Here is an 18743-nt window from a genome sequence, read left to right as displayed (position 1 = left end):
AATGTACCGTTCCACTCGATGAATAGTTGATAAATGCACTATAAATCATATCTACTTGTTACCTTGATAACGAAGATTTGATCATGCATGCAAAAGTAGAATGAACCAACGGTCTACAATTGCAATTCTAAACTTCCATTTGGTATAGCTCTTTTAACACACTCCTGCTGTCCACAACAGTGCGAATTGTATATCATCTTCGCATCCTTCTCAATTGGATCGAAATGTAGAATGGTTATCTCGATAAGACCCCGAAATCAAATTTCAGAATCATGATTCATTGATAATTTATTCACCTGTAAAATGCATAGGTAGTTTTAATTTGATGCACTAACATGCTCCTGCCAATTTCGACCCTGAGGGTCACGTGCAGCCCTCGCTTGACGTTCTGGGATTAGCGTGAACCCACAGAAGGAGTTGCAAGCAGAGAAATTCTGGCCTCGCAACCCCTCTCACCAGTCTTCATCATCCAACATCCATCGAGGACCGGCCATCACCACCCAACGACAATCAAGATGTAAGTCCATCCGAACGATCCGTACAAGCGAGGAGGCGATGCAAGAGGAGCTTTGGAAACAAGTATATGAACTGGTTGCAATGCCTTTTGATGGTGTCGCCACGGATTCGGTGGATTGGAAAATTTGGGACATGACAACATTATCAGAGGGCACTGGTGGCTAACTAATGGTTTCTTCCTCAACTACAGGGTCAATCTGCGAACTCAGAAGCGCCTGGCCTCAGCGGTCATCGGCTGTGGCAAGCGCAAGATCTGGCTCGACCCCAACGAGCAGAGCGAGATCTCCAACGCCAACTCTCGCCAGACCATCCGAAAGCTTATCTCCGATGGCCTCATCATTCGAAAGCCCGTCACCCAGCACTCACGATCGCGCGCTCGCGAGCTGAACCTCGCCCGACGAGAGGGCCGACACCGTGGCTATGGTAAGCGTAAGGGTACCGCCGATGCCCGTATGCCTAGCCAGGTCCTCTGGATGCGCCGCCTCCGAGTCCTCCGCCGTCTCTTGGTCAAGTACCGTGCCAGCGGCAAGATCGATAAGCACCTCTACCACGAGCTGTACCATAGCAGCAAGGGTAACGCTTTCAAGCACAAGCGTGCCCTCGTCGAGCACGTACGTTTTATCAATGATGCCCCTTTCTCGGGGTCTACGCTCGGGACATTCGCTGACATGGAGTTTTTGATCTAGATTCACCGTGCCAAGGCTGAGAAGGCCCGTGAGACTGCCCTTCAGGAGGAGATGGATGCCAAGCGTGCGAAGAACAAGGCTGCTCGCGAGCGCAAGCAGGAGCGTGCGGTGGCGAAGCGAAATGCTCTCCTTGCCGAGGAGTAAGATTAAACCTAGTGGACAATGACAACATTTCGGTCTTGAGAGGAGGCTGCATTCGGAGTCTACGGGTTGGGTCTCTTTTTATGCCCTTCTGGTTTCTACACTTGTACCGGCGGGGGTTCAGGCATGTAGCATTGAAAAAAAATGGAATCGATGATGCTCGGATGCTTGGATGTTTCACCATTTACGACCTTCTCGTGAGCACTTGTTCCGCACATCATGACTTAAGTACCACCAGCGTTTTAAAAAATAATATGCGCGGTCTTGCTAATCATGAGAGCATTCTTCGTGACGTCTCATCTATGCCAGTAACTGGATTAGCGAATGTGAATTGTCGAAAACTGAGCCACAATTGAAAGTCCCGACCCTCTACATGAATGGAACGTTCCCTACACTAACTATCTAAACAATCAGGAATTCAACCAGACCTGAGGCAGCGCTTCCGCTTGGCTGGACAGGGACAGGCAAACCCAGCTCATATCACCCAAGTGGAGGTGTCTGACCTAAAAGTGCCAACGAGCTGACGATGTCAAAAGCAGCCACATGATATCGTAGAAATAAAACAAGCAAAAGCCTAGTTGAGCCGCTTCTCCTTGAATATAAAAAAAAAGCTGCCCAAGGCAATGAGTGATGAGGGTGCACCAGCTCCAGACGGACTGGACCTATGTGTTGTCTAAGCCATGCCATCACACCCAACCTTATCTTAATAGACAAGAAGTGACGGAGGAAAACAAGCAAACAGCTATACTACAAATTGAGTATTATGGTCGAGTCGTTTTATACCTACTTTGATTGTAGCCACGAGGTAGTTATGTGGCTGCAGTAAGGTAGGTTAGTATGTAAGGCCAGAAATGCATGTCGTGGAGTGCGCTCAATGTACTTGGTCAGAGGATATTCCCATCCAGCGTGAGTTTTTTTTTCCTTACTTTTTTAGTTTTTTTAATCCAATGAAGCTACCAACAAATGTTCCATTCGCTTTGAAAGACGAGTGCTAAATTCAAGAGTTACAGATCCCAACTACCTAAGCATTACAGCTGGTACTTTGTGCGAGAGTATCGTATTTGGAGCACCATGGTTGGTGGTGCGTCCTGAGTCTTGCTGCTGCTGCTATGGATCCATCCATGAGACAGTCACTCATCATTTGAGTCGCGGCCCTGTCCGAACTTCCTCCACCTCCACCCTCCACCCTCCGCCTCCGCCTCCGCCTACAGTCGTCGGCACTAATTAAGTCCCATCGTATCAGTCGATGACGTCCTGAGTGAACGCGCCGTTGGACTACACCAAGCACCTCTTGAAGCTCTTTTGCGTTGCCGCAAATAGAACCCTCAATTTGTCTCTCCCATAAGCGCTCGAATCATTCGATCTCGGTGTCTTGCCATCGACTGCCAAGCACGCTATGTCTCTCGCTGGTGTGAGAGGCACCTCGCGTGTCCTGCGTAACATCGCAAGGCCAGCTGCTGTATTCGCGACATGTACTCGAGCCGCATCTTCCATAGCTCTGGAGGACCAGCAGCAGGTGTGTCTTCTTCAATTGGGTTGTTTAAAAAAGTTAAGCATCTAATGCTCCCGTTCCTCACCCCAGGCCCTCTCAGCCCATCTGAGCAAAGCTGACCCCGCTGTCTTCGACATCATTGAGAAGGTTGGTCGCACTGATGCTACACATTCTATCTGCTTCCCCTGTGCTGACGGCTTGGGCAGGAGAAAGACCGCCAGAAGCATTTCATCAATCTGATCCCCTCCGAGAACTTTACCTCCCAGGCTGTACTCGATGCTCTCGGTAGCGTGATGCAGAGTGAGCTTTAGTAGCCAAGAATCGAACGACGACAGACCTTGAGACTAACGTTGGCTGTAGATAAATACTCGGAAGGATACCCAGGGGCCCGTTACTATGGCGGGAATGAATTTATCGACCAGGCCGAAAGGCTTTGTCAACAGCGTGCCCTTGAATCGTTCGGACTCGACCCAAAGTTATGGGGTGTCAATGTTCAAGGTTGGTTGCTAGGAGCTTTTCTCTCAAGTGACTTACATGGGCGCATGTGATACTGACTATGGCCTCTCAGCTCTCTCTGGCGCTCCAGCGAACCTCTATGTCTACTCTGCCTTGCTCAACACCCATGATCGGTTAATGGGTCTCGATCTACCACATGGCGGCCATCTATCTCATGGTTACCAAACGCCCACAAAGAAGATTTCAGCGATATCAAAGTACTTCGAAACTTTACCGTACCGGCTGGACGAGACTACAGGATATATCGACTACAACAAGTTGGAGGAGATGGCATGCATATATAGGCCAAAGATTATTGTCGCTGGTGCGAGTGCTTATAGCCGACTAATCGACTATCAGCGCATGCGGGAGATCTGCGACAAGATCAACGCCTACCTACTAGCCGACATCGCCCATATTTCTGGCCTTGTTGCAGCAAAGGTCATTCCTGGTCCCTTCGCCTACGCCGACATCGTAACCACAACGAGCCACAAGAGTCTAAGGGGTCCCCGAGGTGCTCTGATCTTTTATAGGAAAGGAGTGCGGAGGCAAAATGCCAAGACGAAGGAAGATATTCTTTATGATCTCGAAGGTCCTATCAACAGCTCTGTGTTTCCCGGTCACCAAGGCGGTCCGCATAACCACACCATCACGGCTCTTGCTGTAGCTCTCAAACAAGCCCACACCCCAGAGTTCCAGGCATATCAGTCTCAGGTTCTGAAAAACGCCAAGGCTTTCGCAAAGCGGCTGAGCGAGCCCAAGGGCAAAGGTGGCTTGGGATACAAGCTTGTCAGTGGAGGTACAGATAACCACCTAGTCCTGGCTGATCTCAAACCCCAGGGCATTGACGGTGGCCGAGTTGAGCGTGTCTTGGAGTTGGTAGGTGTGGCAGCCAACAAAAACACAGTCCCAGGGGATCGTTCTGCTTTGGTTCCTGGTGGCCTTCGCATGGGTACTCCTGCCATGACTACCCGTGGCTTTAACGAGGATGATTTCGTTCGTGTTGCTGACGTTGTGGATCGTGCCGTCACCATCACTTCTCGTATCGACAAAGCTGCTAGAAAAGCAGCAGAGGAGAAAGGTGAGAAGAGCCCTGGCAAGATAAAGGTTTTCCTAGATCACCTCGGTGATGGTGAGACAGAATCCGAAATTGTCCAACTACGAAGTGAGGTTGAAGATTGGGTTGGCACATATCCTCTTCCATGGAGCACCTCGGAATGATCTCCTGCGGATGCTTGAAGTTATCAATCGAGGGGTCGGTTCGTCGAGTATATTATCCTCCTCACGGTTTTGGAACAATAGATACCAAACATTGTATAATTTTCCCCCTCCCTTCTCTCCTTGTCTTTTTGCGACACCTGAAAGTCTCCCACAGTTCCTCTATGTCTTCTATTGCCGTGATAGAGGTATTGTCCGTGTTTTTGACCTGTTCAATAGTCACCACTGTTGTGCTACGCTGCACTGGTCATTTACATAAGAAACTCTTGTTATTGCAACGAACAATACGTATAATTTCATACAGATTTGCATCAACAATCCCTTGGTCCTTCGCAAAGGACAAGATACTACCCGGGCACTACCTAATTATTTGGATCGCGAGTTTGCTACTTGTCTAAAATACAATCATCGAGCAGGGGTAATCTCCTATGACTGCTGCGGCGGATGCTTGCCAAGCACCTTCTTGAAGCTAGGCCTCTCGCCAACCTTCTCATAGTATTCACTTAGTCTTTTCTGATCCCGGAGAGTCTCTACTCCTGTTTCTTCCACCATGTCGTGCAAAACTGGCCAGAAGGCGAAGTCGGGCAGAGCCAGTTCCACGCCAGCGATGTAAGGTGCATTATCCTCAGCGAGGAACCCGTCCCAAACTTCAAGCTCCTGTTTAAGAGACTTCGTGTCTCGTTTACCGCTCTGAGTTTCCTTCGGAAGGGTTTTCCAGATATCCAAAAGAGCCAAGGCTCGCTGGAAACGAGTGAGCCGAATGGCCAACTCCTTCGGTGTTTGTGGGGTGCTGCCAGGTCTCCCAAGCCCATAGCGGGCATCAATGTACGACATGACAGCCATATCACCTTGAACAGTGGATTTGTCCTTGTCCACGAATTTGACTGACAGATTCTCAGAGTCTGTAGCAGCAGATCCAGTCGTAATGCTTCCCTTTGCGTAGTTCACGCCAAACTCCGCCAGCATGAGAGCAATGCGCATATTGATAGTTGGGTCACTGCATGTAAAGAGGCGAGGTGCGTTGCTCATATGCAGCACATCGAACCCTTTCCCATAATGTGCGTCCCAATCGAATTCGCTTGAGTGATTCTCTGTCCCAAAAGCCTTCAGCAGCTCAATTGCCTCGGTAGACTGTCCGTTAATGACTGCGTGAGCATCCTCGGGGGACTTGGCCTTGGCACCTTGGCCCCATATAAGAGTCTCTCCGCCATTCAGGAACGTCCCTATCTGCCTGAAGGTTAGAGAGATTCGCCCTCCTTCGTATGCAAGTTCAGCCGTGGATTTTTCCTTCTTTGAACGCTTGTCCTGACGGATGGCATGTAGCCACCTCATATTACTCTTCAAGCCTAGTCGGCATAGAGAATTGTGTGGGAGCCTGGCACGTTGTATCACTCTTTTCGAGGTTGTTGGAGAGCTGACATCCTCCTGTGAAGAGTCTTTATCCCTTCTCTTTGTTCTGAAAGTCATAATTCGTTCAGCACCGAGGCTCACGTTGGCGATATAAGAACCTTTGACGATATCCAGGGTCTTGTCACTGTGCTCGGAGATGTAGTCATTCCCATCTCGGTAGTACTGGATCAGCACATGGTTCAGAGAATGACCCAGCCGTTTCTCGGTCTCGTTTTTTATAGCCAGTACCGTAGGAGAGAATGACAGCAGTGGAGGAGATTCGTCAGATGGATGACGGTAGACTGGGATGCTCCCGTCTGGTCCGATCTCGCCCTGAACAGCAACAAGTCGTGGAACTTGCCCACCCTGGTGAGACATGCGCTGCCACTGAACCTCCTCGCGCAACTTATCGAAGATGCCCTCAAGTAACGGCTCAGGAAGAACATCCTCAATGATGTCGGTATCTCCTTCGCAAAGGCCTTCCTGTTGAAGGTTGGCATCATGTTTAGCCGCTGGTCTGTTCATCTCGGGTATTTCCTGTGTCTTGTCTGGTTGTGCTTTCATTGTCTGTGCTTCGTGCTTGCTGGTCGGTTGAGCCGGAGGTGATGCGATGGACTGTTCTTCTTTCTGGCTTGTCTCGGCTGGAGACGATGGCTCTATGACTTGGTCTGGACTTTGCGTGGCATTGTGTTGGGAATCTATGACTGTGCTTTCTTCGTGGTCTTTAGAAGTATGATCCAATAATGCTGAATCTGGTCCGGCTTTAATAGGGGAATCCTTGGCCTTGTTCGACTCATGTATGCCATTGGGTGCCCCAGTAGATTTGATCTGATTAACACCATTTGATTCTGTAGCCTTCGATTCCGGGCTGACCTCTGACTCATGGTGTTCAGCTGCACTTGTCGACAACGCCTTTGGCTGGGGCTGAGTCGGTGTTGATGCGGGGCTTGGGGGATTTGAAGCCAGTCGAAGACTTGTCATGTCCTTAACAAAATCCGGGGTAGTACTCTTCTCGCGGCCTTCGGCTTTTGAAAGATCTGACTTTGCAGTCTGGGATTGTTCCTGGACCTTGGACGAAGACGGGGGCTTTCTTGACTTGGGGGGCTTGGGCTTGGGTTGTATCACCTCCATGACCTCGTCATACGAAGCAATTTCGCATCCAGTCAGTTCTATCAGAGAGGCTATTGCCGAAGTCTTTCTAGCCTCTGATCGGTAACCACAACAGTCGTCGACGATGGTGATTGCCATTCCATGGCCTGCGGCATCAAGAGCTGTGGCATATACACCAATGTTGGTGAGTGATCCACAAATGAAGAGCTCCATGACCATCTTAGCACGCAGTATGCGCAACAGGTGGGTTGACTGGAAGGCTGAATAGTGAGATTTGGTCAACCTTGTGTCTGTTTTAGGCAACGAGTCTTCTATGGCTGAAGCTATCCGGCAGCCAGGCGTGTCCGCCTTGACACATGTAGCAACCTCATGGCTCAGGAATGCCTCTTCATCTGGCGGGCCATCGGCGTCGATTGGCTGAACCGGGATGTTTGGTCGGCCTCTCTTAGAAGCTCGTGGTGTTTTGGGCGCGATGTCGCTTACAAGGATTTGTTCTTCAAGCACAGGTCGGGTCTCACTAAATTGTGACTGAACCCACACAACGTCACCGACTCCTCGAAATGCCTGGGCCAGCTTGATAGTCTGGTCCACAAAGTCCTCCGGCTCGTGGACAGGTAAAGCTCCATCCTTGGATATGAAGTCATGCTGAAAATCCACACCAATAAGGGCTTTGCGGGTTGTTATTTGAGGGAGGGAAGCTTGGTCGAAAGGAAACATGTTGAAGGTGGCAGCAATACGAAAGGGAACTGACTGTGTCGCTGGCGAAACGAGTTAACACGTGGGTCAATGATACCACCGAAAGTCCAGCCCTCGGTATTTGAGGCAAGATATGTAAATGGACGGGCAGGGTGGGATTGATAGCTTTGGTATTGCGGGCTTTAGGGCCTCATTGAAGTCAAACTCTTTGTGATGTGGCAAGGGAATTGAATAATTGTGTAGGGTAAGGGGCGTCTGAATAGGTACCTTTTAGGATTCGTGTGTTCCTTGTGCTACTTGGTGATTATAAGGTACTAAGGTTGATAGATATATTTACAAGAGAATCGGCCACTCAGTCTGTGCTTGTATCGTTTCTGACTCGTACATTTGTTTCAGGTATCATCTGTTTTTTCAGTGTGTGTTGGTAGGAGGTGGGTGGTGAGGATAAGAGATCGAAGGGCCTCGAACCGACTAAAGAAGTGCCATAAGGTAAGCTTATTATTTCTTTGCTGGAAGGGTCCCAGGGGCCGTAGGTAAGTATCTGTGGAGATGACGAAAATTGAGATTGTCGTGATACGCTTTGACGTTGAAGCGTATTAACTGAGCGAGTAATAGAGTGAGAGCCTGCAGATGTAGGCAATTAATGACCAAGACTGGTGTCTAGGTGTGGGCGGTTGATTTATCGATCTGCCTGTCAGGCTGTCACTTTGACGGAACCCTGCAATCTGGGTCAAACAACAGCATCAAACCTCGAAATGCAGGGCTCATTTCTTCTCTAAAAGGCTTGTTTCAAAGTGTCGGTCAAAATCGTTAGCAGTCCACTGCTACATCTTTCTTGCTTAGCCGATTGGCATGTATACAATCCTAGCGACTTGCATGTGAGAAGCCGTGAGACAGCATGGCAGAGCATGGCTAGCATGGGTTACAATAGGTTGGGTTGTATTTGCGAGTTTCGGAATCACAGCGACACTTCAACGACGGGCGTCGATCTTTTGGTCTAGAACCCTATTGATACAGCCATTAATTTCACACACACACACGGCACAAGAGATCCTGGGTTCTCCACGACGACACCTCTCCTAGTTGATTGCGAACCTAGGATATTCATTCATGGCGTACTCGTCTTCACTAATTAGCATTCCATTGACAATGGGTGTCAACAATTCGAAGTGCATAGATTGTTAGCGGGAACTCGCTGGAATATCCATAAAGGTTGGGCTATCGCGATGCACCATATGTTGAACAATGCCGCATGACATGTCCCTAGTACTAGATTTCCGCAAGCCAGTGGGTTTTCAAATGCCATAAATGATAATAACGGCATACCTGAACAATGGTGAATCCTTTGTTGTAGGTGGTGGTTCCCATGAGGACCTGGAGAAACATGCATTCAATATGAGCCGAAGCTTCTCCGGGCGCGCTACTGGGGAAAGCTTCCGGCATCGAACTGCTCCAGCTCCTGCAAATATCACAAAGGTGCATTCAGCCTCGTCACTAACGGCTCAAGTGATCTCTGCATACCTAGGTAGCCTCTCATTGCCTACACCTCAAAAAGATCTCGATATAACAAGGCGTCACAATATACAGCCTTTCCATGGGAACTTTATAAGACTTTTTCCACTCTTGCACCAACACGCGTCGCCATCTTGTATTTGACAACCTCGTTGCAATGACGCCCAAACGAAGTCTATCGCCTGCCGAGGAGCAACAGCCCAACCCGAAACGCCCTCGCTTCGAAGACTTGGAAAGCATCACGATGCAGATCGAGGATGAAGAGTCTCGCTCGATTGAATCCTCAGTACCGAATCCGCATTATCAAGCTAGAACGGGACTTCAGCGTTCGATCGCAATGGTTCTCAATCACGATGGGTTTCTAGGAGCAAGCCCTGAGGCAATAGAGAGCTTCACAGGGATGGTAGAGACGTGTGAGTTGTTGACTGCAGCTCCCTGATGGGTGTTCCATAACTAATACACTTCAGATCTGGAGGGCATGATTGAAGCTGCCAAAACCCTCGCACTGGCTGCCCGTCGCGAGCATCCTATCCCGACCGACTTCGAGCATGCGCTACGACGGCACAATGTTAGCGTCTCATCGCTGAAACCGCACCTGAAGCCTCCTGTCTCAAAAACACAACTGTTTCCCGGTTATGTCGATATACTGCCCGAGGACCTCGATGCATACACGACCCTACCACTTCTGGGGGAAGAGCTCAGTGGGCAGCCAGACAAGGACGAGAAAGATTATGTTCCTTCTTCTTTCCCCGACTTTCCCAGCAAACACACGTACAAGTTCACTCCTCAGGAGGATACTAGTATTCGAGACTCGAAGAAAATACGAGAGGAAGCCGCGAGGACGGCCCAGCAGGGTGAGGATGCTCTTAGACGACTAGTCCGTGCATCCAAAATGCGCAAGCAGAAAGAGGTCAAGAATTTAGTTGAGCGTGATCCACATGGCAAAGAACGGTTTCGTCTATGGGAATCCACGATGAAGAGATTTATGGCAACTGAGGGGAGAGGGGAGAATACCGATCAGATGGAGATCGCCGACCATAGCATGATCGTCAACGGCGAGGCGTTGTTCTCGCGTAAGGAGGTTCCCAAGGCTGGTAAACGTTCAGCTGCCTTGGCAAAAAAGTCGGCATGAACACCAAAAGAAGTCCGGACAAAGATGGTTTACATGATACCCCGTATATAATACTCTGGCTAGGAGAGCATAAGGCGTTACTAGGCTTACTGCATTATTTTAGGTTAGAAAGGCAATGGAGCGAATGCTGATATAGAACAACACCGAACGAGAACAAATCGAGGTCAACACTGTGCTCCGAGCTTGCATCCCAGCCTTTCTGTGCAAATTCTAAACATGTTGAGAGTGATAGCAACAACGTGACATTGTTTGAAGCCACATTGTTACTGCGTCGTCTGCGTATGTTGATCCTCAAACTCTCTGGCTTGAACTGCCGACTAATTCGAGTCCCAACAGATGAACTGAGGGGAGGGGGCGTTTTGGCGAGATGGCTGGCACCTTGGAGGCTGCATCACCTTCGGTTGCCTCGCCGAGAACCGTGTCGTCAAGCATCGTTAGAAATGCATCTCCTAATGGATACTAGTAACTCATCTCTCATGACGATGACTTACACGAATGGAGAACAACCACATGCCATGTATATGGCAGCCACACCTATGCCACGCCACACCTGGATAACGCCACACTGCTCAGAACTGAGGTGGAAAATTCAGAAACCTGACTTGCCTGAGCAAGCTGGTACGTACCTCGTGTGCCTCTCGCACCCCGCTAATGTCGAAGCGGAGCTCAAGGCCCTAACTTTCTATAATTTTTAACCCACACAAAAAAAAGGGCAGGTACGATTCGCAACCCGCCTTCCCTTCCGACTCGGCCTAGGTTTTGCAGAGCAGCCTTTGATTTCTCTTTCTTCCTCAAGCACCTTGATCCTCTGCATCGCCTCGTCACCGCAAACATGGCCGAACAATTGATCCTGAAGGGCACTCTCGAGGGCCACGTACGTCGATCCCCATGAAACCTTGCTCCTGTCGCTGCCGGCTGCTGCGTCGCGACTGTCGCTGGCTACGACCCGCTACAAATCAAGATGCCTGCAGTTGGCATCGTGGAATGAGAAGATCCAAGAGGGAAGAAGGACTGAAGGCTGACTATTTGCAGAATGGCTGGGTCACCAGTCTGGCTACCTCCATGGAGAAGTACGTCGAGAACAACCTTGGTCATGCTTTTGTTTCGAGGCCACTAAACTAACATTATTTCTCCAGCCCCAACATGCTCCTGTCTGCCTCCCGAGACAAGACCCTGATCATCTGGAACCTCACTCGCGATGAGAGCCAGTACGGTTACCCCAAGCGATCCCTCCACGGCCACTCTCACATCGTCTCCGACTGTGTACGTCCACCCAGTGCCCCGCCGCACACGATGGCATTTTGGCGGGCAGATGTAATTTAGGACTCGGCTGATTGTTGGAACTAGGTCATCTCCTCTGACGGTGCCTACGCTCTGTCTGCCTCTTGGGACAAGACTCTGCGTCTCTGGGAGCTCGCCAGCGGTACTACCACTCGACGATTCGTCGGCCACACCAACGACGTCCTCTCCGTCAGCTTCTCTGCCGACAACCGCCAGATCGTCTCCGGTTCTCGCGATCGAACCATCAAGCTTTGGAACACTCTCGGTGACTGCAAGTACACCATCACCGAGAAGGGCCACACCGAGTGGGCTTCTTGCGTCCGCTTCAGCCCCAACCCCCAGAACCCTGTCATTGTCTCCGCCGGCTGGGACAAGCTCGTCAAGGTCAGTAAACAAGACAGATACTGTGACTTCGCCTTCCACATGATGTTTGCAACCCAAGTATTTGCTACTTCAGAGCCTGTTCACGCAGGCCATGAGACCACTATTCACCATTGCCCTGATCCCAGCTTTTGCATAGCCCTCTGCTCCGTTCATCTGCTCATATGCATTGATTTGATTAATTCTGACAATATGTCCAGGTTTGGGAGCTCTCCACCTGCAAGCTCCAGACTGACCACATCGGCCACACCGGCTACATCAACACTGTCACCATCTCCCCCGACGGTTCTCTGTGCGCCTCCGGTGGCAAGGACGGTACCACCATGCTCTGGGATCTTAACGAGTCCAAGCACCTTTACTCTCTCAACGCCAACGACGAGATCCACGCCCTTGTCTTCTCCCCCAACAGATACTGGCTGTGCGCTGCTACTGCCAGCAGCATCATCATCTTCGACCTCGAGAAGAAGAGCAAGGTTGATGAGCTCAAGCCTGAGTTCCCCGCTGTCGGCAAGAAGAGCCGAGAGCCTGAGTGTGTCAGCTTGGCTTGGTCTGCTGATGGCCAGACTCTGTTCGCTGGTTACACTGACAACATCATCCGTGCCTGGGGTGTCATGTCGAGGGCATAAATTGCTCTACCCTAAAAAAGAGGCGTGGTGACGAAGGCGAGCGGAAGAAGGTAGATCATTGGTAGGGCGTCAAATGGTTGGCTTCCTCGTTTGGTCTTTATTGATGCAAAGGAAGGGGGGCGACTACAATCTGACGAGGGCATAACGCATTTGATGGTTATAGGCAGCCCCTGAAATTACCGGGATTCATCCTTTTGTTCTCCAATAAAGAACTCGAGTTTTCAAAATATTTTCATGGTTTTTAGTGATCTTTCGTCTGTTCTTGGCATGAGATGTGACGTTGTGACTGTGAGACTGACCTTTGTAATCCCAGCCGGGAAGCAACATTGGCCAGAAGGTTTCCAAGCATTCACATCAGAGCCGCAACCAAGAGCGTCATTGATCAGGAGTAAAGGATACTGACGTCTTATCCGTCATTTCTAAGCAAAGGTCTATTTGGGAAGTATCATATAACATGCTTTTGTCCTTCTACTCGTCGTAAGATATGTAGTCTCACTAAAACGATGATGTTCCTGATCCTGTAACTGCTGGTCCACAGCGTCCTCTTCTCCCGAAGCATATGGCGGCTGTTTGCGTTCTCATCCTACCTTATGATTTTACATGAAGGGCGGCAGAGAGAATGGATAGCCAGGGTTCTTGACACGGAAGACGCTCAGCAGGAAGCTGTTGACAAGGAACAGGGCGCCGCCAAACGCAATGACTGCGACTTGTTGAGACTTGGCCTCAGCAATTCGTGGAACCTTGATAGCGAGAGAGATCGCGCAAAACGACAAGACACCGTCTAGAAAGGGCAGTCAGAAGAAGGAATAGGGCCAAGAGGAGAGTAGACGAGACATACAAATTGCTGCCACCACTTGTGTTTCCAAGCCAAGTTGGTTCTGGAAACCGCTCGCGATGTAGTTAACTCCACCACGTCCGTCACCAGTGACGTAGGGAACTTTGCGAATATGGTTGAACATGTGTCCGCTGGTGAACAAGAGAATGGTCATCAAGGACAAGGCTGCCCAGAGGTTGCGGCTCTGCAGAATGTGAGACACATACGGCCAAGCCACAACACCTGCAGTAATAACTCCAAGGATGATGGTTATGGTGATCGCCCAACCCGCATAGTTGAAAGGTCGCTTGACAGCAGGATGAGGTCGGTCGGGCAGCTGACGAGCGAGCCAGGAGTGAACCTTCTCGGCAGTCGGGGGTCTGAATATTGCTTGTTAGTCAGTCGCCCAGAAGGGCCGTGGACAAAACTACTCACCCGGCACTGAAGTCGTATCGCAGTGGCTCTGGCTTTTGAGCAGCATGGGGACCGACAGTGGGCTGGAATAAGAGGAGGACAGGGGCAGTTTGAAGGCCAAGCTTCATTCATAGCGTCAGCAACCAAATTGACACTACAGCTTCCGATCTTGCATAGTACATACCGACATAAAAATCTCTCTGCCATCAACAAAGTCCAGAGTGCCAAAAATCAGTCGTGAGTTGCCGGCCTTGTCACCCTTGGCCCAACTCTTGCCCAACAAGTCCCATTCAGGTTGGAACTCGCGGCAGAGCTGGCAGGAAAACCGGGCATCGGCAGCGGTGAGGAGCACAGCAACACTGTAGTCTCTTGGTGTAGAGGTCAGGGTTTTATATGTCGATTCCTTCAGCTTGAGCGGTGTCGAGCTCTGCTTGGCATGGAATTCATCAAACCGCTCAGTGGAGGACTTTTTGGCGGCTGCCACGCCCGTGGCAAGAACGGCAAAAGAGAGAAGTGAACGTAGGAAACGCATGTTGACAAGAAAAATTGATGGTGTTCGTTCAAAGAAGGAGAAAAGGGGGGGGGGGCCAATTGGCCCGTAAGTAAAGAAGTAGGAGACTGTTGAAGCTATATCTACCACCTTGCTTGCGGAAGCTGTAGCTATAATGCCAGTGAAGCTGAGGTGGCCTCTCAATCGAGCAAAGCGCCTTACCTAAGCAGACGTTTCGAGCTGGCGGGGACGTCTGTGGCGTCATTGGACGAACGAGTATTGATCACGTGAAAGCATTATCGATAGCATCAGCGCTAAATCTGGATGCAGCAACATGTTTACGCTTATACCAAGTCGCCAAAACATAAGGTACTAAGGCAGTGCACTTATATTGGCTTCGGCTGTCTTCCATAACGATTCATCCCACCTCGACTTGGTCCGCCTTGCATGTCAGTTTTTCGTTAGAGTCTGCATCTGCCAGGGCTTCAGTATACTCAGCTGTCAGAAGTTGTACCGGCTTTTTTAACTGCAACAAGCCTGTCTCGTCAGCAGCATCACATTGGCAAACATGAAAAGGACCAAGTCCACAGAGGTAGATTTACGCGTGAAACGGCTACTTCAACTGCAGAACTGACTATAGAGTACAGCGCGCGGCTCGCATCAGTGACCTTGAGTTGAGACACCAAGAAAATGTCCATCAGATTGACTTAACAGGCCGTGATGAGGAAGCTCGTCTCCTGAAGCTGCGACTCTTAACGCTTCGTGACGAAAATTCGTCCCTGAAGGATCGGCTGGTTCAACGAGATGCTCTCGTAAAGCAGATGACGAAAAAGGGGAAAGATGTGCATGTGGAGCTTGCCGAAGCGAAGGAGAAGCTGAAAGCTCAAGAAATGCAGCTCAGAAAACAAGGCAACGAGCTGGAAGGCCTCAAGGTAGGGTATGGTTCACAGTCATCAGAAAGTCCGCCTGACACAAAGCCAGACCGAAATCAATTCTTTGAATGACTTCAGACAAGACTCAAACAAGGTCTTGCAGGAGAAACTCGCCCTCAGCCACAAGCTTGACCAGATCCAGCCCGAGCTTGAACATCTCAAGACGCAACTCGAAAATCATCGCGCCGTCGTCGCCCAGAAGCAGGATCTCGAGCGTCAGCTTAGTTCCATTGAGGTGGAACTCGAAAATGAGAGGCGATCAAAAAAACGCATGCAATCCAAGAATCATGACAATGATCAAGTGAAGGAACAATTGGACGAAGCGAAGAGAGAACTGGAGAAGCTTAAGAAAGAACACACCAGAGAGCTACGGGAAGTCCGCGGTGAATGTGACATGCTCGAAGGCCGCGTGGAGGATACAAGAAGCAAACTGAAGAAGACTCAGGGAGACCTCAAGGACACACGAGCTGAGCTCGCGTCTTGTCGCGCTGAACTGGAGGAAGCTCGTAAGGCTCTGGCGACTAACAAGACAAGCAAGAAGAGTGTCACGATGAATGAACATCCCATTGGAAAGAAGAGAGCCCAGGACCTGAGCATGGAAGACGTCAGCATCGGAACCCCAGGCCCAGATGAGGCAACCTTGAGACGGCCTTCCAAGAAACGAGGTGCTGAGCGCGCCTTGGTAGGAGAGAAGTCGACGTTCTCAATCACGCCCTTTTTGAACCGTACCAAGAATCTCTCGGAGAACATGTCAGATGAGCTAAGCGAACTTCACTCACCCACTGGGAAGTCTACAGGCGCCTCGGAACCTGTTGCCTTTCAAGATGTTGCGCCAGAACCTGGCGATTCTATGTCTATGGAGCCCATAGAGGAGGCTGCAGAGCCAGATCATCAAGCTGAGGATGATGCTGCCCCCGAGGAAGAGGAGCAGCCAAAGGCACAGAAGACCCGGGGCAGACCAAGGAAAGCCCTGGACGAGGCACCAACAACGAAGAAGAATATGCCGGTTCAGGCAAAGAGAAAGGCCAGGGTAGCCAAGACTTCTAGTAGAATCGAGATGATAGCCGAAGTTGACGAGGCTGACGAACCGGAAACTGAACCTATCGAGAAGCCCAAGAAGGTGCCGGGGTTGCTGAAGTCGAACCTTGCTACGGCGTCGTTGAGAAATGGAAATGATGATGCAGATACACGCAAAAAGAAGCGAAAAGTGCTTGGTGGTGGCAACAAGACTCTGTTCGATGATGAGGAGGCGGAACCAGCTCCTAGACCAGCAAAGATTCAGATGGGGGCCGGGCGTAGGCTCAAGGCACCGCTGGGAAATGTTCGTGGTGCATTCGGTGGAGCAACATTCTCGCCGTTGAAGAAGGACAGGCGAGGAGTGGGAGCCAGTTTCTTACATTAAGGAAAGTGTATAATTATCTTATTAAGGGGCAGATGTGGAAATCGCATGGCATGGCGTTTGCTTTTGTGCTGTTTGTTATCTGAAATAGCGGCAGTATTGGGTTAAGGATTGCTCGGTAGGCGCAAAGGTTTTGAATTGAGATAATGACTGTTTCTTATCTGCCTTAACGTTTTGTGTTCACCCATGCTCAGTATTGACATGTACTCTGATTCCATCAATGTTTGGAAGGTTTGAATATATGGCAGCATAAGGTATAGGTTAGCCTAGTTCCTCATGCCTTAGCAGGTAAGGTATCAAGGGATCTTGTGAATGACCACTATTTGCTCTCTACAACCAGTAATAATGACAGTACTGTGAATAAGATCATTACACCAACCTCCTTATGCTCAGATACTGATATTACAACAAGTTGCCTGTCAGTGTTGCACCGATTCTAATTAAAGCCTGCCCCCCCCAACCAGTGTATTTGGGGGATAGCTACGAAGAGTTTTATCACCAAGAACATCTACTTCAACTCGTCAAATTTGATGAACATCCGACTGCCTTCGTTGTTCCCAAGCCTGGGCTGGAAGCTCGGCCCATGTTTGCTTCACTCACGACCATTTGCTGAACCGATCCGATGGTCCTCATCAGGGTCTCGTTGGAAACAGCGACAAGGCCGTGACGCATATGCACGAGGTGCAAAGGTTCAAGGGCTCAAAAGCCGAGCAGCTTTCAAGCTCCTAGAAGTATATTCTACTCCACTCATCGGATTACGTTGATGCAAGCTAATATAGTGGCTAGATGGACTCCAAGTACAAGCTGTTCAAAGGCAATGGGCAGACAGTGGTTGACCTGGTAAGTCCAGTTCTCCTCTCATTCTGCTAGCGACATGTGAATCGTTGAGCTCACTCCCGCAAGGGATATGCACCAGGCAGTTGGTCACAGGTAAGACTCAGTGCCATCGAAGTGAACGGCCTTGTTGATAAATCAAGGTTGCTGTGGAAAGGACGAGACCGCATGGCCGGGTCATTGGTATCGACCTCATCCCAGCCCAACCGCCTCGTGGTGTAGCTACATTTCAGGGCGATTTTCTTTCGCCAGCTGTTCAGGAGATGGTCAAAAATTTCATTCTTGAAAGCCATCAGAACCCATCTATTGGTCAGGAAACGGTGGAATCCGACAGCTCTGTCGCAGAAGAAGGCATCACGGTCGACCACCCTAGCTATCTCGATATGGAACGACACACGGGGCAAAACGAGCCACCAGCATCTGGACTAGAAGGACCAAGCAAGCGCATCGTTGATGTTTGTCGATTCCTTCTTTCTAGAAACCCTTTCAATATACTAATACTCTAGCAGGTTGTTTTGAGTGACATGTCAGCACCCTGGGAGCAGACCACCGGCTTTAGCGTGAAGACATTGAGTAATCCCTATCATAGGTTGATGAACACGAGCGGAAACGGCTTCCGTGACCATGTGGGCAGTATGGTAGAGGCTCCTGAATCATGTCACAAGTAACCTGTACTAACACTTCAGCAAAGGACCTTTGCGCTGCTGCTCTACAGTTTGCTAGCGACACTCTTCGATCTGGGGGACATTTCGTCTGTAAATTCTACCAGGGACCCGAGGACAAGGAGTTCGAGAAAAAGTTGAAAACTCTCTTCACCAAAGTTTTCAGAGAGAAGCCTGATTCTTCAAGAAAGGTACTCCCCGAAGTTGAATCATGATGCTCCAGGCCTCGATACAACTTACTAATTCCCTGGGTAGGAGAGCCGGGAAGCATACTTTATTGGCCTACGGAGGAAATCTGGTATTACGATAGAACCCACGGACATAGACGAATAGGTCTCGGTGGATGTGTACAACATGTGTATCTATAGGAGTCATGTGGAGTTGGATTTGCTGTCTTATAATCCTTTAAGATGAATGGTGCCAGGGGTGGGCATACCATCTGCAATCACATAGAAGCGAACAGCATCATGACAGCAGTAATGCGCGAGAATTTCATTGTAGAATTTTGTGATACCTAGGCACG

At 49.8% G+C, this 18743-nt stretch overlaps 8 protein-coding genes across 8 annotated transcripts; 6 read left to right on the top strand and 2 right to left on the bottom strand.

Annotated features, from left to right (window-relative positions):
- Positions 1-335: 335 nt before the first annotated feature.
- Positions 336-1346, top strand: FMAN_16092 (putative translation activator GCN1; the record flags this gene model as incomplete). Its single annotated transcript, XM_041829355.1, has 4 exons — positions 336-362; positions 399-517; positions 707-1127; positions 1203-1346. 4 exons carry the CDS (start codon positions 336-338, stop codon positions 1344-1346), a joined length of 711 nt encoding a protein of 236 aa, XP_041680126.1.
- Positions 1347-2739: 1393 nt separating this feature from the next.
- On the top strand, positions 2740-4551 carry FMAN_16091 (putative glycine hydroxymethyltransferase; the record flags this gene model as incomplete). Its single annotated transcript, XM_041829354.1, has 5 exons — positions 2740-2859; positions 2926-2982; positions 3042-3135; positions 3196-3333; positions 3404-4551. The coding sequence occupies 5 exons, from the start codon at positions 2740-2742 to the stop codon at positions 4549-4551; spliced, it is 1557 nt and encodes a 518-aa protein (XP_041680125.1).
- Positions 4552-4974: 423 nt separating this feature from the next.
- FMAN_16090 (uncharacterized protein) lies at positions 4975-7764 on the bottom strand (the record flags this gene model as incomplete). The annotated part of the gene is made up of 1 exon (XM_041829352.1): positions 4975-7764. The coding sequence occupies one exon, from the start codon at positions 7762-7764 to the stop codon at positions 4975-4977; it is 2790 nt and encodes a 929-aa protein (XP_041680124.1).
- Positions 7765-9412: 1648 nt separating this feature from the next.
- FMAN_16089 (uncharacterized protein) lies at positions 9413-10387 on the top strand (the record flags this gene model as incomplete). The annotated part of the gene is made up of 2 exons (XM_041829351.1): positions 9413-9668; positions 9723-10387. The coding sequence occupies 2 exons, from the start codon at positions 9413-9415 to the stop codon at positions 10385-10387; spliced, it is 921 nt and encodes a 306-aa protein (XP_041680123.1).
- Positions 10388-11219: 832 nt separating this feature from the next.
- On the top strand, positions 11220-12675 carry FMAN_16088 (putative CPC2 protein; the record flags this gene model as incomplete). The annotated part of the gene is made up of 5 exons (XM_041829350.1): positions 11220-11261; positions 11420-11457; positions 11524-11650; positions 11735-12052; positions 12250-12675. The coding sequence occupies 5 exons, from the start codon at positions 11220-11222 to the stop codon at positions 12673-12675; spliced, it is 951 nt and encodes a 316-aa protein (XP_041680122.1).
- Positions 12676-13271: 596 nt separating this feature from the next.
- FMAN_16087 (uncharacterized protein) lies at positions 13272-14435 on the bottom strand (the record flags this gene model as incomplete). The annotated part of the gene is made up of 4 exons (XM_041829349.1): positions 13272-13456; positions 13514-13869; positions 13925-14025; positions 14088-14435. The coding sequence occupies 4 exons, from the start codon at positions 14433-14435 to the stop codon at positions 13272-13274; spliced, it is 990 nt and encodes a 329-aa protein (XP_041680121.1).
- Positions 14436-14961: 526 nt separating this feature from the next.
- On the top strand, positions 14962-16727 carry FMAN_16086 (uncharacterized protein; the record flags this gene model as incomplete). Its single annotated transcript, XM_041829348.1, has 3 exons — positions 14962-14985; positions 15041-15325; positions 15375-16727. 3 exons carry the CDS (start codon positions 14962-14964, stop codon positions 16725-16727), a joined length of 1662 nt encoding a protein of 553 aa, XP_041680120.1.
- A 527-nt stretch (positions 16728-17254) lies between these two features.
- FMAN_16085 (uncharacterized protein) lies at positions 17255-18553 on the top strand (the record flags this gene model as incomplete). The annotated part of the gene is made up of 7 exons (XM_041829347.1): positions 17255-17455; positions 17511-17564; positions 17628-17654; positions 17702-18013; positions 18068-18196; positions 18250-18411; positions 18476-18553. 7 exons carry the CDS (start codon positions 17255-17257, stop codon positions 18551-18553), a joined length of 963 nt encoding a protein of 320 aa, XP_041680119.1.
- Between the last annotated feature and the right edge of the window lie 190 nt (positions 18554-18743).

Source organism: Fusarium mangiferae (assembly GCF_900044065.1).
Source record: "Fusarium mangiferae strain MRC7560 genome assembly, contig: FMAN_scaffold004, whole genome shotgun sequence".
Classification (NCBI taxonomy): domain Eukaryota; kingdom Fungi; phylum Ascomycota; class Sordariomycetes; order Hypocreales; family Nectriaceae; genus Fusarium; species Fusarium mangiferae.
The sequence above is the reverse complement of the archived record's forward strand: the minus strand, read 5'-3'. Positions and strand labels throughout refer to the sequence as shown.